This window comes from Musca autumnalis, unplaced genomic scaffold, assembly GCF_047663935.1.
Source record: "Musca autumnalis isolate F117 unplaced genomic scaffold, ASM4766393v1 scaffold_5, whole genome shotgun sequence".
In the NCBI taxonomy this organism is placed as follows: domain Eukaryota; kingdom Metazoa; phylum Arthropoda; class Insecta; order Diptera; family Muscidae; genus Musca; species Musca autumnalis.
The window spans coordinates 199,812,514-199,829,924 of NW_027412088.1; the positions used below are offsets into that span (position 1 = coordinate 199,812,514).

A 17,411-nucleotide genomic window follows, 5' to 3' on the forward strand; every position below is an offset into this window, starting at 1 on the left:
AGCACCCTTTCTTTCGGAAAGGGTCTATAGAAGCACCCTTTCTTTGAGAAAGGGTCTATAGAAGCACCCTTTCTTTCGGAAAGGGTCTATAGGAGCACCCTTTCTTTCGGAAAGGGTCTATAGGAGCACCCTTTCTTTCGGAAAGGGTCTGTAGAAGCACCCTTTCTTTCGGAAAGGGTCTATAGGAGCACCCTTTCTTTCGGAAAGGGTCTATAGGAGCACCCTTTCTTTCGGAAAGGGTCTGTAGAAGCACCGTTTCTTTCGGAAAGGGTCTGTAGAAGCACCCTTTCTTTCGGAAAGGGTCTATAGAAGCACCCTTTCTTTAGGAAAGGGTCTATAGAAGTACCCTTTCTTTCGGAAAGGGTCTATAGAAGCACCCTTTCTTTCGGAAAGGGTCTATAGAAGCACCCTTACTTTCGGAAAGGGTCTATAGAAGCACCCTTTCTTTTGAAAGGGTCTATAGAAGCACCCTTTCTTTGAGAAGGGGGGTATAGAAGCACCCTTTCCTTAAGAAGGGGGGTATAGAAGCACCCTTTCCTTAAGAAGGGGGGTATAGAAGCACCCTTTCTTTGAGAAAGGGGGAATAAAAGCAACCTTCCTTTGAGAAAGGGGGAATAAAAGCACCCTTTCTTTGAGAAAGGGGGAATAAAAGCACCCTTTCTTTGAGAAAGGGGGTATAGAAGCACCCTTTCTTTGAGAAAGGTCTAAAGGAGCACCCTTTCTTTCGGAAAGGGTCTATAGAAGCACCCTTTCTTTCGGAAAGGGTCTATAGAAGCACCCTTTCTTTAAGAAAGGGTCTATAGAAGCACCCTTTCTTTGAGAAAGGGTCTATAGAAGCACCCTTTCTTTGAGAAAGGGTCTATAGAAGCACCCTTTCTTTGAGAAAGGGTCTATAGAAGCACCCTTTCTTTGAGAAAGGGTCTATAGAAGCACCCTTTCTTTGAGAAAGGGTCTATAGAAGCACCCTTTCTTTGAGAAAGGGTCTATAGAAGCACCCTTTCTTTGAGAAAGGGTCTATAGAAGCACCCTTTTATTGAGAAAGGGTCTATAGAAGCACCCTTTCTTTGAGAAAGGATCTATAGAAGCACCCTTGTATTGAGAAAGGGTCTATAGAAGCACACTTTCTTTGAGAAAGGGTCTATAGAAGAACGCTTTTATTGAGAAAGGGTCTATAAAAGCACCCTTTCTTTGAGAAAGGATCTATAGAAGCACCCTTTCTTTGAGAAAGGGTCTATAAAGGCACCCTTTCTTTGAGAAAGGGTCTATAAAGGCACCCTTTCTTTGACAAAGGATCTATAGAAGCACCCTTGTATTGAGAAAGGGTCTATAGAAGCACCCTTTCTTTGAGAAAGGGTCTATAGAAGCACCCTTTTATTGAGAAAGGGTCTATAGAAGCACCCTTTCTTTGAGAAAGGATCTATAGAAGCACCCTTGTATTGAGAAAGGGTCTATAGAAGCACACTTTCTTTGAGAAAGGGTCTATAGAAGAACACTTTTATTGAGAAAGGGTCTATAAAAGCACCCTTTCTTTGAGAAAGGATCTATAGAAGCACCCTTTCTTTGAGAAAGGGTCTATAAAGGCACCCTTTCTTTGAGAAAGGGTCTATAAAGGCACCCTTTCTTTGAGAAAGGGTCTATAAAGGCACCCTTTCTTTGACAAAGGATCTATAGAAGCACCCTTTCTTTCAGAAAGGGTCTATAGAAGCACCCTTTCTTTCGGAAAGGGTCTATAGAAGCACCCTTTCTTTCGGAAAGGGTCTATAGAAGCACCCTTTCTTTGAGAAAGGGTCTATAGAAGCACCCTTTTATTGAGAAAGGGTCTATAGAAGCCCCCTTTTATTGAGAAAGGGTCTATAGAAGCACCCTTTCTTTGAGAAAGTGTCTATAGAATCACCCTTTTATTGAGAAAGGGTCTATAGAAGCACCCTTTCTTTGAGAAAGGGTCTATAGAAGCACCCTTTCTTTGAGAAAGGATCTATAGAAGCACCCTTGTATTGAGAAAGGGTCTATAGAAGCACACTTTCTTTGAGAAAGGGTCTATAGAAGAACGCTTTTATTGAGAAAGGGTCTATAAAAGCACCCTTTCTTTGAGAAAGGATCTATAGAAGCACCCTTTCTTTGAGAAAGGGTCTATAAAGGCACCCTTTCTTTGAGAAAGGATCTATAAAGGCACCCTTTCTTTGACAAAGGATCTATAGAAGCACCCTTTCTTTGTCTATAGAAGCACCATTTCTTTCGGAAAGGGTCTATAGAAGCACCATTTCTTTCGGAAAGGGTCTATAGAAGCACCCTTTCTTTCGGAAAGGGTCTATAGAAGCACCCTTTCTTTCGGAAAGGGTCTATAGAAGCACCCCTTCTTTCGGAAAGGGTCTATAGAAGCACCCTTTCTTTCGGAAAGGGTCTATAGAAGCACCCTTTCTTTTGGAAAGGGTCTATAGAAGCAAAATTTCTTTCGGAAAGGGTCTATAGAAGCACCCTTTCTTTCGGAAAGGGTCTATAGAAGCACCCTTTCTCTCGGAAAGGGTCTATAGAAGCACCTTTTCTTTCGGAAAGGGTCTATAGAAGCACCATTTCTTTCGGAAAGGGTCTTTAGAAGCACCCTTTCTTTCGGAAATGGTCTATAGAAGCACCCTTTCTTTCGGAAAGGGTCTATAGAAGCACCCTTTATTTCGAAAAGGGTCTATTGAAGCACCCTTTCTTTCGAAAAGGGTCTATTGAAGCACCCTTTCTTTCGGAAAGGGTCTATTGAAGCACCCTTTCTTTCGGAAAGGGTCTATAGAAGCACCCTTTCTATCGGAAAGGGTCTATAGAAGCACCCTTTCTTTCGGAAAGGGTCTATAGAAGCACCCTTTCTTTCGGAAAGGGTCTATAGAAGCACCCTTTCTTTCGGAAAGGGTCTATAGAAGCACGCTTTCTTTCGGAAAGGATCTATAGAAGCACCCTTTCTGTCGGAAAGGGTCTATAGAAGCACGCTTTCTTTCGGAAAGGGTCTATAGAAGCACCCTTTCTTTCGGAAAGGGTCTATAGAAGCACCCTTTCTTTCGGAAGGGTCTATAGAAGCACCCTTTCTTTCGGAAAGGGTCTATAGAAACACCCTTTCTTTCGGAAAGGGTCTATAGAAGCACCCTTTCTTTCGGAAAGGGTCTATAGAAGCACCCTTTCTTTCGGAAAGGGTCTATAGAAGCACCCTTGCTTTCGGAAAGGGTCTATAGTAGCACCCTTTCTTTCGGAAAGGGTCTATAGAAACACCCTTTCTTTCGGAAAGGGTCTATAGAAGCACCCTTTCTTTCGGAAAGGGTCTATAGAAGCACCCTTTCTTTCGGAAAGGGTCTATAGAAGCACCCTTTCTTTCGGAAAGGGTCTATAGAAGCACCCCTTCTAAGAGAAAGGGTCTATAGAAGCACTCTTTCTTTCGTAAAAGGTCTATAGAAGCACCCTTTCTTTCGGAAAGGCTCTATAGAAGCACCATTTCTTTCGGATAGGGTCTATAGAAGCACCCTTTCTTTCGGAAAGGGTCTAGAGAAGCACCCTTTCTTTCGGAAAGGGTCTATAGAAGCACCCTTTCTTTGAGAAAGGGTCTATAGAAGCACCCTTTCTTTGAGAAAGGGTCTATAGAAGCACCCTTTCTTTGAGAAAGGGTCTATAGAAGCACTCTTTCTTTCGTAAAAGGTCTATAGAAGCACCCTTTCTTTCGGAAAGGCTCTATAGAAGCACCATTTCTTTCGGATAGGGTCTATAGAAGCACCCTTTCTTTCGGAAAGGGTCTAGAGAAGCACCCTTTCTTTCAGAAAGGGTCTATAGAAGCACCCTTTCTTTGAGAAAGGGTCTATAGAAGCACCCTTTCTTTGAGAAAGGGTCTATAGAAGCACCCTTTCTTTGAGAAAGGGTCTATAGAAGCACCCTTTTATTGAGAAAGGGTCTATAGAAGCACCCTTTCTTTGAGAAAGGATCTATAGAAGCAGCCTTGTATTGAGAAAGGGTCTATAGAAGCACACTTTCTTTGAGAAAGGGTCTATAGAAGAACGCTTTTATTGAGAAAGGGTCTATAAAAGCACCCTTTCTTTGAGAAAGGATCTATAGAAGCACCCTTTCTTTGAGAAAGGGTCTATAAAGGCACCCTTTCTTTGAGAAAGGGTCTATAAAGGCACCCTTTCTTTGACAAAGGATCTATAGAAGCACCCTTGTATTGAGAAAGGGTCTATAGAAGCACCCTTTCTTTGAGAAAGGGTCTATAGAAGCACCCTTTTATTGAGAAAGGGTCTATAGAAGCACCCTTTCTTTGAGAAAGGATCTATAGAAGCACCCTTGTATTGAGAAAGGGTCTATAGAAGCACACTTTCTTTGAGAAAGGGTCTATAGAAGAACACTTTTATTGAGAAAGGGTCTATAAAAGCACCCTTTCTTTGAGAAAGGATCTATAGAAGCACCCTTTCTTTGAGAAAGGGTCTATAAAGGCACCCTTTCTTTGAGAAAGGGTCTATAAAGGCACCCTTTCTTTGAGAAAGGGTCTATAAAGGCACCCTTTCTTTGACAAAGGATCTATAGAAGCACCCTTTCTTTCAGAAAGGGTCTATAGAAGCACCCTTTCTTTCGGAAAGGGTCTATAGAAGCACCCTTTCTTTCGGAAAGGGTCTATAGAAGCACCCTTTCTTTGAGAAAGGGTCTATAGAAGCACCCTTTTATTGAGAAAGGGTCTATAGAAGCCCCCTTTTATTGAGAAAGGGTCTATAGAAGCACCCTTTCTTTGAGAAAGTGTCTATAGAATCACCCTTTTATTGAGAAAGGGTCTATAGAAGCACCCTTTCTTTGAGAAAGGGTCTATAGAAGCACCCTTTCTTTGAGAAAGGATCTATAGAAGCACCCTTGTATTGAGAAAGGGTCTATAGAAGCACACTTTCTTTGAGAAAGGGTCTATAGAAGAACGCTTTTATTGAGAAAGGGTCTATAAAAGCACCCTTTCTTTGAGAAAGGATCTATAGAAGCACCCTTTCTTTGAGAAAGGGTCTATAAAGGCACCCTTTCTTTGAGAAAGGATCTATAAAGGCACCCTTTCTTTGACAAAGGATCTATAGAAGCACCCTTTCTTTGTCTATAGAAGCACCATTTCTTTCGGAAAGGGTCTATAGAAGCACCATTTCTTTCGGAAAGGGTCTATAGAAGCACCCTTTCTTTCGGAAAGGGTCTATAGAAGCACCCTTTCTTTCGGAAAGGGTCTATAGAAGCACCCCTTCTTTCGGAAAGGGTCTATAGAAGCACCCTTTCTTTCGGAAAGGGTCTATAGAAGCACCCTTTCTTTTGGAAAGGGTCTATAGAAGCAAAATTTCTTTCGGAAAGGGTCTATAGAAGCACCCTTTCTTTCGGAAAGGGTCTATAGAAGCACCCTTTCTCTCGGAAAGGGTCTATAGAAGCACCTTTTCTTTCGGAAAGGGTCTATAGAAGCACCATTTCTTTCGGAAAGGGTCTTTAGAAGCACCCTTTCTTTCGGAAATGGTCTATAGAAGCACCCTTTCTTTCGGAAAGGGTCTATAGAAGCACCCTTTATTTCGAAAAGGGTCTATTGAAGCACCCTTTCTTTCGAAAAGGGTCTATTGAAGCACCCTTTCTTTCGGAAAGGGTCTATTGAAGCACCCTTTCTTTCGGAAAGGGTCTATAGAAGCACCCTTTCTATCGGAAAGGGTCTATAGAAGCACCCTTTCTTTCGGAAAGGGTCTATAGAAGCACCCTTTCTTTCGGAAAGGGTCTATAGAAGCACCCTTTCTTTCGGAAAGGGTCTATAGAAGCACGCTTTCTTTCGGAAAGGATCTATAGAAGCACCCTTTCTGTCGGAAAGGGTCTATAGAAGCACGCTTTCTTTCGGAAAGGGTCTATAGAAGCACCCTTTCTTTCGGAAAGGGTCTATAGAAGCACCCTTTCTTTCGGAAGGGTCTATAGAAGCACCCTTTCTTTCGGAAAGGGTCTATAGAAACACCCTTTCTTTCGGAAAGGGTCTATAGAAGCACCCTTTCTTTCGGAAAGGGTCTATAGAAGCACCCTTTCTTTCGGAAAGGGTCTATAGAAGCACCCTTGCTTTCGGAAAGGGTCTATAGTAGCACCCTTTCTTTCGGAAAGGGTCTATAGAAACACCCTTTCTTTCGGAAAGGGTCTATAGAAGCACCCTTTCTTTCGGAAAGGGTCTATAGAAGCACCCTTTCTTTCGGAAAGGGTCTATAGAAGCACCCTTTCTTTCGGAAAGGGTCTATAGAAGCACCCCTTCTAAGAGAAAGGGTCTATAGAAGCACTCTTTCTTTCGTAAAAGGTCTATAGAAGCACCCTTTCTTTCGGAAAGGCTCTATAGAAGCACCATTTCTTTCGGATAGGGTCTATAGAAGCACCCTTTCTTTCGGAAAGGGTCTAGAGAAGCACCCTTTCTTTCAGAAAGGGTCTAGAGAAGCACCCTTTCTTTCAGAAAGGGTCTATAGAAGCACTCTTTCTTTCGGAAAGGGTATATTTCTATAGACTTTGAGAAAGGGTATATAGAAGCACCCTTCTTTGAGAAAGGGTATATAGAAGCACCCTTCTTTGAGAAAGGGTATATAGAAGCACCCTTCTTTGAGAAAGGGTATATAGAAGCACCCTTCTTTGAGAAAGGGTATATAGAAGCACCCTTCTTTGAGAAAGGGTATATAGAAGCACCCTTTCTTTGAGAAAAGGTATATAGAAGCACCCTTTCTTTGAGAAAGGGTATATAGAAGCACCCTTTCTTTGAGAAAGGGTATATAGAAGCACCCTTTCTTTGAGAAAGGGTATATAGAAGCACCCTTTCTTTGAGAAAGGGTATATAGAAGCACCCTTTCTTTGAGAAAGGGTATATAGAAGCACCCTTTCTTTGAGAAAGGGTATATAGAAGCACCCTTTCTTTGAGAAAGGGTATATAGAAGCACCCTTTCTTTGAGAAAGGGTATATAGAAGCACCCTTTCTTTGAGAAAGGGTATATAGAAGCAGAATAGAAGCATCCTTTCTTTGAGAAAGGGTCTATAGAAGAACCCTTTCTTTGAGAAAGGGTCTATAGAAGCACTCTTTCTTTGAGAAAGGGTCTATAGAAGCACCCTTTCCTTGAGAAAGGGTCTATAGAAGCACCCTTTCTTTGGGAAAGGGTCTATAGAAGCACCCTTTCTTTGAGAAAGGGTCTATAGAAGCACCCTTTCTTTGAGAAAGGGTCTATAGAAGCACCCTTTCTTTGAGAAAGGGTCTATAGAAGCACCCTTTCTTTGAGAAAGGGTCTATAGAAGCACCCTTTCTTTGAGAAAGGGTCCATAGAAGCACCCTTTCTTTGAGAAAGGGTCTATAGACGCACCCTTTCTTTGAGAAAGGGTCTATAGACGCACCCTTTCTTTGAGAAAGGGTCTATAGAAGCACCCTTTCTTTGAGAAAGGGTCTATAGACGCACCCTTTCTTTGAGAAAGGGTTTATAGAAGCATCCTTTCTTTGAGAAAGGGTCTATAGAAGCACGCTTTCTTTGAGAAAGGGTCTATAGAAGCACCCTTTCCTTGAGAAAGGGTATTTAGAACCACCCTTTGTTTCAGAAAGGGTCTATAGAAGCACCATTTGTTTCAGAAAGGGTGTATAGAAGCACCCTTTGTTTCAGAAAGGGTGTATAGAAGCACCCTTTGTTTCAGAAAGGGTCTATAGAAGCACCCTTTGTTTCAGAAAGGGTCTATAGAAGCACCCTTTCTTTGAGAAGGGGTTTATAGAAGCACCCTTTATTTGAAAAAGGTCTATAAAGCACCCCTTTATTGAGAAGGGGTCCATAGAAGTACCGTTTTTTTCAGGAGTAAAAAAATTTAATATAAAGAAGTTAATCCAATGGTTCCCCTTTTATAGAAGCACCCTTTCTTTGAGAAAGGGTCTATAGAAGCACCCTTTCTTTGAGAAAGGGTCTATAGAAGCACCCTTTCTTTGAGAAAGGGTCCATAGAAGCACCCTTTCTTTGAGAAAGGGTCTATAGAAGCACCCTTTCTTTGAGAAAGGGTCTATAGAAGCACCCTTTCTTTGAGAAAGGGTCTATAGAAGCACCCTTTCTTTGAGAAAGGGTCCATAGAAGCACCCTTTCTTTGAGAAAGGGTCTATAGAAGCACCCTTTCTTTGAGAAAGGGTCTATAGAAGCACCCTTTCTTTGAGAAAGGGTCTATAGAAGCACCCTTTCTTTGAGAAAGGGTCTATAGAAGCACCCTTTCTTTGAGAAAGGGTCTGTAGAAGCACCCTTTCTTTGAGAAAGGGTCTATAGAAGCACCCTTTCTTTGAGAAAGGGTCTATAGAAGCACCCTTTCTTTGAGAAAGGGTCTATAGAAGCACCCTTTCTTTGAGAAAGGGTCTATAGAAGCACCCTTTCTTTGAGAAAGGGTCTATAGAAGCACCCTTTCTTTGAGAAAGGGTCTATAGAAGCACCCTTTCTTTGAGAAAGGGTCTGTAGAAGCACCCTTTCTTTGAGAAAGGGTCTATAGAAGCACCCTTTCTTTGAGAAAGGGTCTATAGAAGCACCCTTTCATTGAGAAAGGGTCTATAGAAGCACCCTTTCTTTGAGAAAGGGTCTATAGAAGCACCCTTTCTTTGAGAAAGGGTCTATAGAAGCACCCTTTCTTTGAGAAAGGGTCTATAGAAGCACCCTTTCTTTGAGAAAGGGTCTATTGAAGCACCCTTTCTTTGAGAAAGGGTCTATAGAAGCACCCTTTCTTTGAGAAAAGGTCTATAGACGCACCCTTTCTTTGAGAAAGGGTCTATAGAAGCACCCTTTCTTTGAGAAAGGGTCTATAGACGCACCCTTTCTTTGAGAAAGGGTCCATAGAAGCACCCTTTCTTTGAGAAAGGGTCTATAGAAGCACTCTTTCTTTGAGAAAGGGTCTATAGAAGCACCCTTTCTTTGAGAAAGGGTCTATAGACGCACCCTTTCTTTGAGAAAGGGTTTATAGAAGCATCCTTTCTTTGAGAAAGGGTCTATAGAAGCACTCTTTCTTTGAGAAAGGGTCTATAGAAGCACCCTTTCCTTGAGAAAGGGTCTATAGAAGCACGCTTTCTTTGAGAAAGGGTCTATAGAAGCACCCTTTCCTTGAGAAAGGGTATTTAGAACCACCCTTTGTTTCAGAAAGGGTCTATAGAAGCACCATTTGTTTCAGAAAGGGTGTATAGAAGCACCCTTTGTTTCAGAAAGGGTGTATAGAAGCACCCTTTGTTTCAGAAAGGGTCTATAGAAGCACCCTTTGTTTCAGAAAGGGTCTATAGAAGCACCCTTTCTTTGAGAAGGGGTTTATAGAAGCACCCTTTATTTGAAAAAGGTCTATAAAGCACCCCTTCATTGAGAAGGGGTCCATAGAAGTACCGTTTTTTTCAGGAGTAGAAAAATTTAATATAAAGAAGTTAATCCAATGGTTCCTCTTTTATAGAAACGTCAACTTCTCTACAAAGTAGGGCCCATTGGGACAACATCTCCATGAAGGGGGACCTTTTGAGTGAACATCCCTATACAAGGGTATTCAATGGGATCAACTTCTCTTAGCAGAAGAGGACGCATTGGCTCAACTTCTTTATAGAAGAATCAATATTTTTAAAGAAGAGGATTAATTTGTTCTCCTCAAATGCTTAACCACACGGGCTATGCTATCTACGGATGTGTAATAAAACAATATCAAATTTGTCTATTTTTTGTTATTTTCGATTTATTTTAACAATGTTTCACTGTAGTTTTCTCACAAACACCTGAGAAACTTCTATGCATTTTGAACAATCCAATCACGTAGCATAACAACATTGGTGTAGACACCAGGACTATCAGGGCGCGAGCAACCATAACCCCATGAAACAATGCCAACCATTTGCCCACCAACCATTAGCGGACTGCCAGCATCTCCTTGACAGGTGTCAACACCACCTTGCAAATAACCAGCACAGATTTCCCAATCTTTAACTTCAGTCCAGAAATAAGCTTGGCGACATTCAGTTAAACCAATAATTGGTACTTGCACGACCTTCAAACTCTCATCGAAATTAACTTCAAATTCTGACAGTTGACCCCAACCGGCAACCATGGCCTTGGCACCCTTAGCGGGTTGTTCGGTGGCCAGTGTTACAGGCACCACATTTAAACCGTTGAAACTCAATTCCATGGCCAAATGAATGAGGGCAAGGTCAGCTGTTTCATGTTGCACAAACTTCTCAACCAAAAACACTTGACCATCTTGAGCTGCGGCGGCACGTTTGCTGGTAGCAGCCACAACATGGGTACGCTGGGCGACAGCATCTTGAACACAGGAACGGGCCGTAATCACCACCTTATTGCTGTAAATGGTGCCACTGCAATAGTGTTCGAATGCACAATCATCACAGAAACGACGACGTACGGACACTTCGTAGGGGAATTGGGTGATGTGTGATTCGGCAGCTTCACTACTACATATGGCTAAAACCACCACAAAGACCACTGCACTGATTTTCATTGTTCTTCCGCTGTGCTGCCTCCGAGGTCTTTAATGAAGAATTTTTTAGGTTGAACTAAAATCGTTAGCTACCGTTTATTGGCATTGGTTTCCTGGTCTAAAATGTTTACTTTGATAACTTGTCTAAATCATATATCAAGGAGATATGACCGATAGATTAGAAGCGTTTAAGAAGTTCGATTTTATATTCCATGCTGATAGCGAAGTTTTTTATTCAGATTGAATTCACAATAAAAAACGTTGGCCATTGATTAAGTAATCCGAATAGGGTCGTAGTTATTGCTGGGTATTGATTTTGAATGAGAGGGGAGAGCATGGATTTCGCAAATGTGACAATTAAAGAGCTGATGGGAAGGGAGAGACTTGTGTGCATGGAACCCATCGGTAGTGTCATTTTCTCTATAGAAGACCATGGGGTTAAATTTTCTAAAGATGAGGACCCACAGTGTCGTATTCGATATATAAGAGGACCAAGGTATATATTTTCTATAGAGGTGGATCCATTGGTTCATCTTCTCTATAAAAGAGGACCAATAGGGTCATCTTATAGGGTTATCTTCACCGCAGAAGAGGAGATGACTTTTCCTATACAAAATTCACCGGAAATTACCTTTCCTATAGAAAAGTTCACCGGAGATGACTTTTTCTATACAAAAGTTCAACGGAGATGACTTTTCCTACACTTTTCCTATAAAAAGTTCACCGGAGATGACTTTTTCTATACAAAAGTTCACCGGAGATGAATTTTCCTATACAAAAGTTCACCGGAGATACCTTTTCCTATAGAAAAGTTCACCGGATATGATTTTTCCTATACAAAAGTTCACCGGAGATGATGACTTTTCCTATACAAAAGTTCACCGGAGATGACTTTTCCTATAGAAAAGTTCACCTGAGATGACTTTTCCTATAGAAAAGTTCAACGGAGATGACTTTTCCTATAGAAAAGTTCACAGGAGATGACTTTTCCTATACAAAAGTTCACCGGAGACGACTTTTCCTATACAAAAGTTCACCGGAGATGACTTTTCCTATACAAAAGTTCAGCGGAGATGACTTTTCCTATAAAAAAAAGTTCAGCGGATATGACTTTTCCTATAGAAAAGTTCACCGGAGATGACTTTTCCTATAGAAAAGTTGACTTTTCCTAAACCAATAAGGTCATCTTCTCTGCAGAAGAGGACCAATACGCTCATCATTTTTTTACAGAAGAGAAATAATAAGGTCATCTTCTGAAGAAAACCAATAAGATTCATATTTTCTATTGAAGAGGTCCCAAGGAGTCATTTTCTCTATATAAGAGGATCAATAGCGTAATCATCTCTGTAGCGTAGGATCCATAGGGTCATATTCTCTAGAGACGAGGGACAAGAGGATCAACTTCCCTACAGAAGAAGACAAATAAAACCATATTTTTATAAAATGCGACTAATAGAGTCATCTTCTCTGCAGAAGAGGGCCAAGAGAGGCATATTTTTATAGAAGAGAACTCTTAGCGTCATCTTCTCTTTGGAAGAATATTGAAGGTTCACTCATAGGCGATAGAAGACCTCTTGTGGTTCTCTTTGGGCTACAGAAGACCTCTTGAGGTCCTCTATAGGCGACAGAAGACCTATTATAGACAACAGAAGACCTCTTGAGAAATTCCTTAGGCAAAAAGACTATCTTGAGGTTTTTTATGGCAACAAAAGAACTCTTGAGGTGGTATATGCGACATAAGATCTCTGGAGGTCGTCCATAGCAGACAGAAGACTTCTTGAGGTCATTTATAGACAACAGAAGACCTCTTGAGGAACAGAGACTTCTTGAGGTCTTCTTAAGGCAACAGAGACAGTCTTGAGGTTCTATGTGGGCAACGAAAGACCTTTTACAGTTTTCCATGGACGACAGAAGATCTCTTAAGGCCTTATATGAGCAAAGGCGGCAGGAGACCTCTTGAGGTCTTCTATAGACAACAAATGACCTGTTGAGGCCTTCATTAGAAAACAGAAGAACTTTTGAGCAACCAGTGAGCAACAGAAGACCCTTTGCCATATTCTATAGGCGACAGAAGACCCCTCTAGGTCTTATATGGGCAACAGAAGACCTCTAGAGGCCTTCGACAGGCAACAGAAGACTTTTTGAGGTCTTCTTTAGACAACAGAGACCGTCTTGAGGTTTTTTACGGCACACAAAAGACCTCTTGAGGTCCTATATAGGCGACAGAAGATCTCTTGAGGTCGTTTATAGGCAACAAAGGACTTTTTGAGGTCTTCTTTAGGTAACATGGAACGTCTTGAAGTTTTCTATGGGCACGAAGGACCTCTTATGGTTTTCTTTGATGAACGATGGGCCTCTTATGGTTTTCTATGGGGGAAAGAAGATCTCTTGAGGCATTTTTGCGGTCTTTTAGAGGTGACAGAAGACCTCTTAAGGCCTTTTTAGGCGACATATGACATCTTAACTTGTTCTATAGGATACAGAAGACCTCTTTAGGTTTTTTTATAGGCGACATAAGTTCTCTTGAGGATGTCTATAGACAACATAAGACGTTTATAGGCGATAGAAGACTTATTGAGTTCGTCTATAGGTAACAGAAGACTTCTTGAGGTCCTTTTTAGGCAACAGAGACCGTCTTGAGATTTTTTTATGGGCAACGGAAGACCTTTTACGGTTTCCTATTGGCGACAGAAGACGTATTGTGGTTTTCTATGGGCGACAGGAGATCTCTTGAGGTCTTCTGTGGGTAACACAAGATCTGTAGATACCTTCTTGCGGTCTTTTAGAGTCGACAGAAGACCTCTTGAGGTCTCTTTTAGGTGATATATCACAACTTAAGATTTTCTATTGGATAGAGAAGACCCCTTTCTGTTTCTTTATAGGCGACAGAAGACCTCTTGAGGAACAGAGACTTCTTGAGGTTTTCTTAAGGCAACAGAGACAGTCTTGAGGTTCTATGTGGGCAACGAAAGACCTTTTACAGTTTTCCATGGACGACAGAAGATCTCTTAAGGCCTTATATGAGCAAAGGCGGCAGGAGACCTCTTGAGGTCTTCTATGGGCTCTCTTGCGATCTTTTAGAGGTGATATAAGACCTCTTGAGGTCTGTTTTAGGCGATATATGACATCTTAACATCTTCTATAGGAGACAACAGACCTGTTTAGTTTTTTATAAGCGACAGAAGTCCTCTGGGTGTTGTCTATAGGCAACATAAGCCGTTTATAGACGATTGAAGACTTCTTGAGGTCGTCTATAGGTAACATAAGACTTCTTGATGTCCTCTTTAGGCAACAGAGACCGTCTTGAGGTTTTTATGGGCAACGGAAAACATCTCGAGGTCTTCTATGGGCGAGGAAGATTATAGAGTTCTTCTATAGGCGATAGGAGACCTCTTGCTGTCTTCTACGGTCAACATAAGTCCTCTTAAGGCCTTCTATGAGCAACAGAAGACCTCTACAGGCGACAGAAGACCTCTTGGAGTCGTCTATAAGCAACAGAAGACCTCTAGAGATCTTTTTTAGGCAACATAGCCTTATTACCTCTTGAGGTCTTCTTTATGCAAGAGAGACCGTCTTGAGTTTTTTACGGGCAAAACAAGACCTCTTGAGGTCGACAGAAGACCTCTTGAGGTCGTTTATAGGCAATAGAATATTTCTTGAGGTCGTCTATAGGCGACAAAAGACTTCTTGAGGACATCTTTAGGCAACAGGGATAATCTTGAGGCTTTCTATGAGCAACGAAGGACCTCTTACGGGTTTCTTTGGGTGACAGAAGATCTCTTGAGTTCTATTATGGCAACAAAAGGCCTCTTGAGGACTTTCTGTGGTCTTTTAGAGGCGACAAAAGATCTCTTTAATATATTCTGTAGGAGACAGAAGACCTCTTGAGGTTGTCTTTGGGCAACATAAGACTTCTTGAGATCTTTTATAGATTTTCTGTAAGCAAAGAAATGCTTCTTAAGGCTTTCTGTAGGCAACAGAAGACCTCTTGAGGCGACAGTTTTATTTTCATTCTTTAATTTTATGTGAGAAGTGTACCCAATGGTTCGTCTTCTCAATTGAAGAGGGATCAATCAGATCAGTAACATAGGACTCATATGGTCATAAGTAACGGTTCTTTCACTTCCTTCATAAAAAGAGTAAAGTGTTTTTAACATCTAATTGCTTATATTTCCTACACCAAACCCCCACCTCCATAAAAGAAAAAAAAAAAAAAAACAACAACAATACATTTAATACAACAATTTATTAACAAACAAATTACTCTCCCTTTCCACATTTACAGATTAGCAGCAATGGCGTCATCCACCCATTGTTTCAAACTTGGAACATACGTATAAACACCTGGTAAATTAGGTCTGGCACAGCCACGACCCCATGAAACCAAACCCACCAGCTCAGAGTTGTAAACCAAAGGACCACCAGTATCTCCATGGCATGAATCCTTGCCACCGCTCAAGTTGCCAGCACAAATCATGCGCTCCGTAATTTCTCCAGCACCATGTAAACTGGTGCATTGCTCATTACTCACCACTGGTACCTCAACTTCTTCCAGAGTCTTTGTGGAAGGACCGCTCTCCTCTTGATAACCCCAACCAGTTACGGTTACCAACTTACCATTGGCAGGACGTGTTTCACGTATTTGAATAGGTTTGATGAGAGGATGGCTGAAGTCGAAGACATCATCGATGATAATAATGGCAATATCATTATCCACGGTCCATTCGTTGTAGCTGGCATGGTGTACCCATTTCAAGGCAGGATAAGGCATACCATCATAACCCAGACGGGTATTGGCACCAGCCACAATCATCACCTTTTGTTCGGGTTGAATGTCCACCACACATTGGGCGCCAGTAAGGACCACACGTTCGGAATAAATAACACCGGCACATTCGTGTATGTAGGCATCGTTGGCCGTCGATCTGTAACGTATTGAAACCAGATAAGGATGTTTGGCAATATCCACCTCGCGGCCACCAACAATACGTGTTTGTGGAGCTGCCAAGGTAACTGTGGCTAATGCCAACAATAAAATCGCTGTAGTTTTGAACATCGTTGGCTTTCTCCCGCTGTATCCAAAGGCTTTGAGTTTCGTCTATCAACTAACGAAGGTATATTTTAATGAGTTATTAATGGGCTGGAATGTTATCTGGAATTGTTTTCTTTTTTTATCGGCCCCTTTCTGGTGGGAATATATTATCGCTTTGCTGTTACTCCGCCAGTTTATTCTATGCCAAGGGAATAAAACTAAAACATTGAGAAATATTCGTAAGCTGTCGGTCGGTCAACTGCTTATTAGAATTGTACTTTATATTTAGGTAATCTACAATGGTACTTATTATGGCCGATTATAAAGATTACAATAAAAAACAATATTTCCTATTGATTAGTTTGGTAGTTCAGCAAGAGAGAGCATACAACTTCAATAGGAGGTCATAAACAACGTGAGAAACCCGAGAAAGAGAGAATGTTTTATTTTATTGTTCTCATATTCAAATCATTGCAAAATAATCATTTTGACAGATTTGATCGATTAGTTATGTTGTTCTGTGAAACACCTAAAAGTATGCAAAGAATTTCGTTCATTAAGGTCATGTATTTGATTTGCAAACAAGTGAGAGTTAATGATTACATTAAAAAAAGGAGACTGAAAACGAAGGAAGACCTCTTGAGGTGTTCTATAGGCTACAGAAGACACCTTGAGGTCGTCTATAGGCAACAGAAGATAGCTTTTTTAGGCAATAGATACCGTATTGAGGTTTTTATAGGCCACAAAAGATCTCTTTAGGTTTTTAACAGGCTACAGGAGACCTATTGAGGTGTTCTACGGGCAACAGAAGATCTCTTAAGGCCTTCTAAGGACAACAGAAGACCTCTAGAGGGCATCTTGGGCATCATAAGACAGTCTTTAAGTTTTCTATAGGCAACAGAAGACCTCTTGAGGCCTTCCATGGTCAACAGAAGACCTGCTGAGTCCTTCTATGGACAACAGAAGACCTCTTGAGGCCTTCTATGGACAACAGGGGACCTCTTGAGGCCTTCTATATGCAACGGACGACCTCTTGAGGCCTTACATAGTCAGCGGAAGACCTCTAGAGGGCAACAGAAGACCTCTTGAGACCTTCTATGAGCAACAGAAGACCTGTTGAGGTTTCTATGGGCAACATAAGACAGTCTTTCCGTTTTCTACGGGCAACAGAAGATATCTTGGGACCTTCTATGGGCAACAGAAGACCTGTTGAGGCCTTCTATGGACAACAGAAGACCTCTTGAGGGCATCTTGGGCATCATAAGACAGTCTTTAAGTTTTCTATGGGCAACAGAAGACCTCTTGAGGCCTTCCATGGTCAACAGAAGACCTGCTGAGGCCTTCTATGAACAACACAAGACCTCTTGAGGCCTTCTATGGACAACAGAAGACCTTTTGAGGCCTTCTATATGCAATGGACGACCTCTTGAGGCCTTACATAGTCAACAGAAGACCTTTAGGGGGCAACAGAACACCTCTTGAGGCCTTCTACGAGCAACAGAGGCCTTTAAGGACAACAGGCCTTTAAGGACAACAGAAGACCTCTTGAGGCCTTCCATGGTCAACAGAAGACCTGTTGAGGCCTTCTATGGACAACAGAAGACCTCTTGAGGCCTTCTATATGCAACGGACGACCTCTTGAGGCCTTACATAGTTAACAGAAGACCTCTAGAGGGCAACAGAAGACCTCTTGAGACCTTCTACGAGCAACAGAAGACCTGTTGAGGTTTCTATGGGCAACATAAGGCAGTCTTTAAATTTTCTATGGGCAACAGAAGACCTCTTGAGGCCTTCCATGGTCAACAGAAGACCTCTTGAGGCCTTCTATGGACAACAGAAGACCTCTTGAGGCCTTACATAGTCAAGAGAAGACCTCTAGAGGGCAACAGAAGACCTCTTGAGACCTTCTACGAGCAACAGAAGACCTGTTGAG

At 41.7% G+C, this 17,411-nt stretch overlaps 2 protein-coding genes across 2 annotated transcripts; both read right to left on the minus strand.

The window, feature by feature from the left end:
- Positions 1-9,741: 9,741 nt before the first annotated feature.
- On the minus strand, positions 9,742-10,467 carry LOC141386911 (trypsin eta-like). Its single transcript, XM_073955813.1, has one exon. The coding sequence runs from the start codon at positions 10,465-10,467 to the stop codon at positions 9,742-9,744; it is 726 nt and encodes a 241-aa protein (XP_073811914.1).
- Positions 10,468-14,673: 4,206 nt separating this feature from the next.
- Positions 14,674-15,689, minus strand: LOC141405770 (trypsin eta-like). Its single transcript, XM_073990460.1, has one exon. The coding sequence runs from the start codon at positions 15,500-15,502 to the stop codon at positions 14,726-14,728; it is 777 nt and encodes a 258-aa protein (XP_073846561.1). The 5' UTR covers positions 15,503-15,689; the 3' UTR covers positions 14,674-14,725.
- Positions 15,690-17,411: the final 1,722 nt, after the last annotated feature.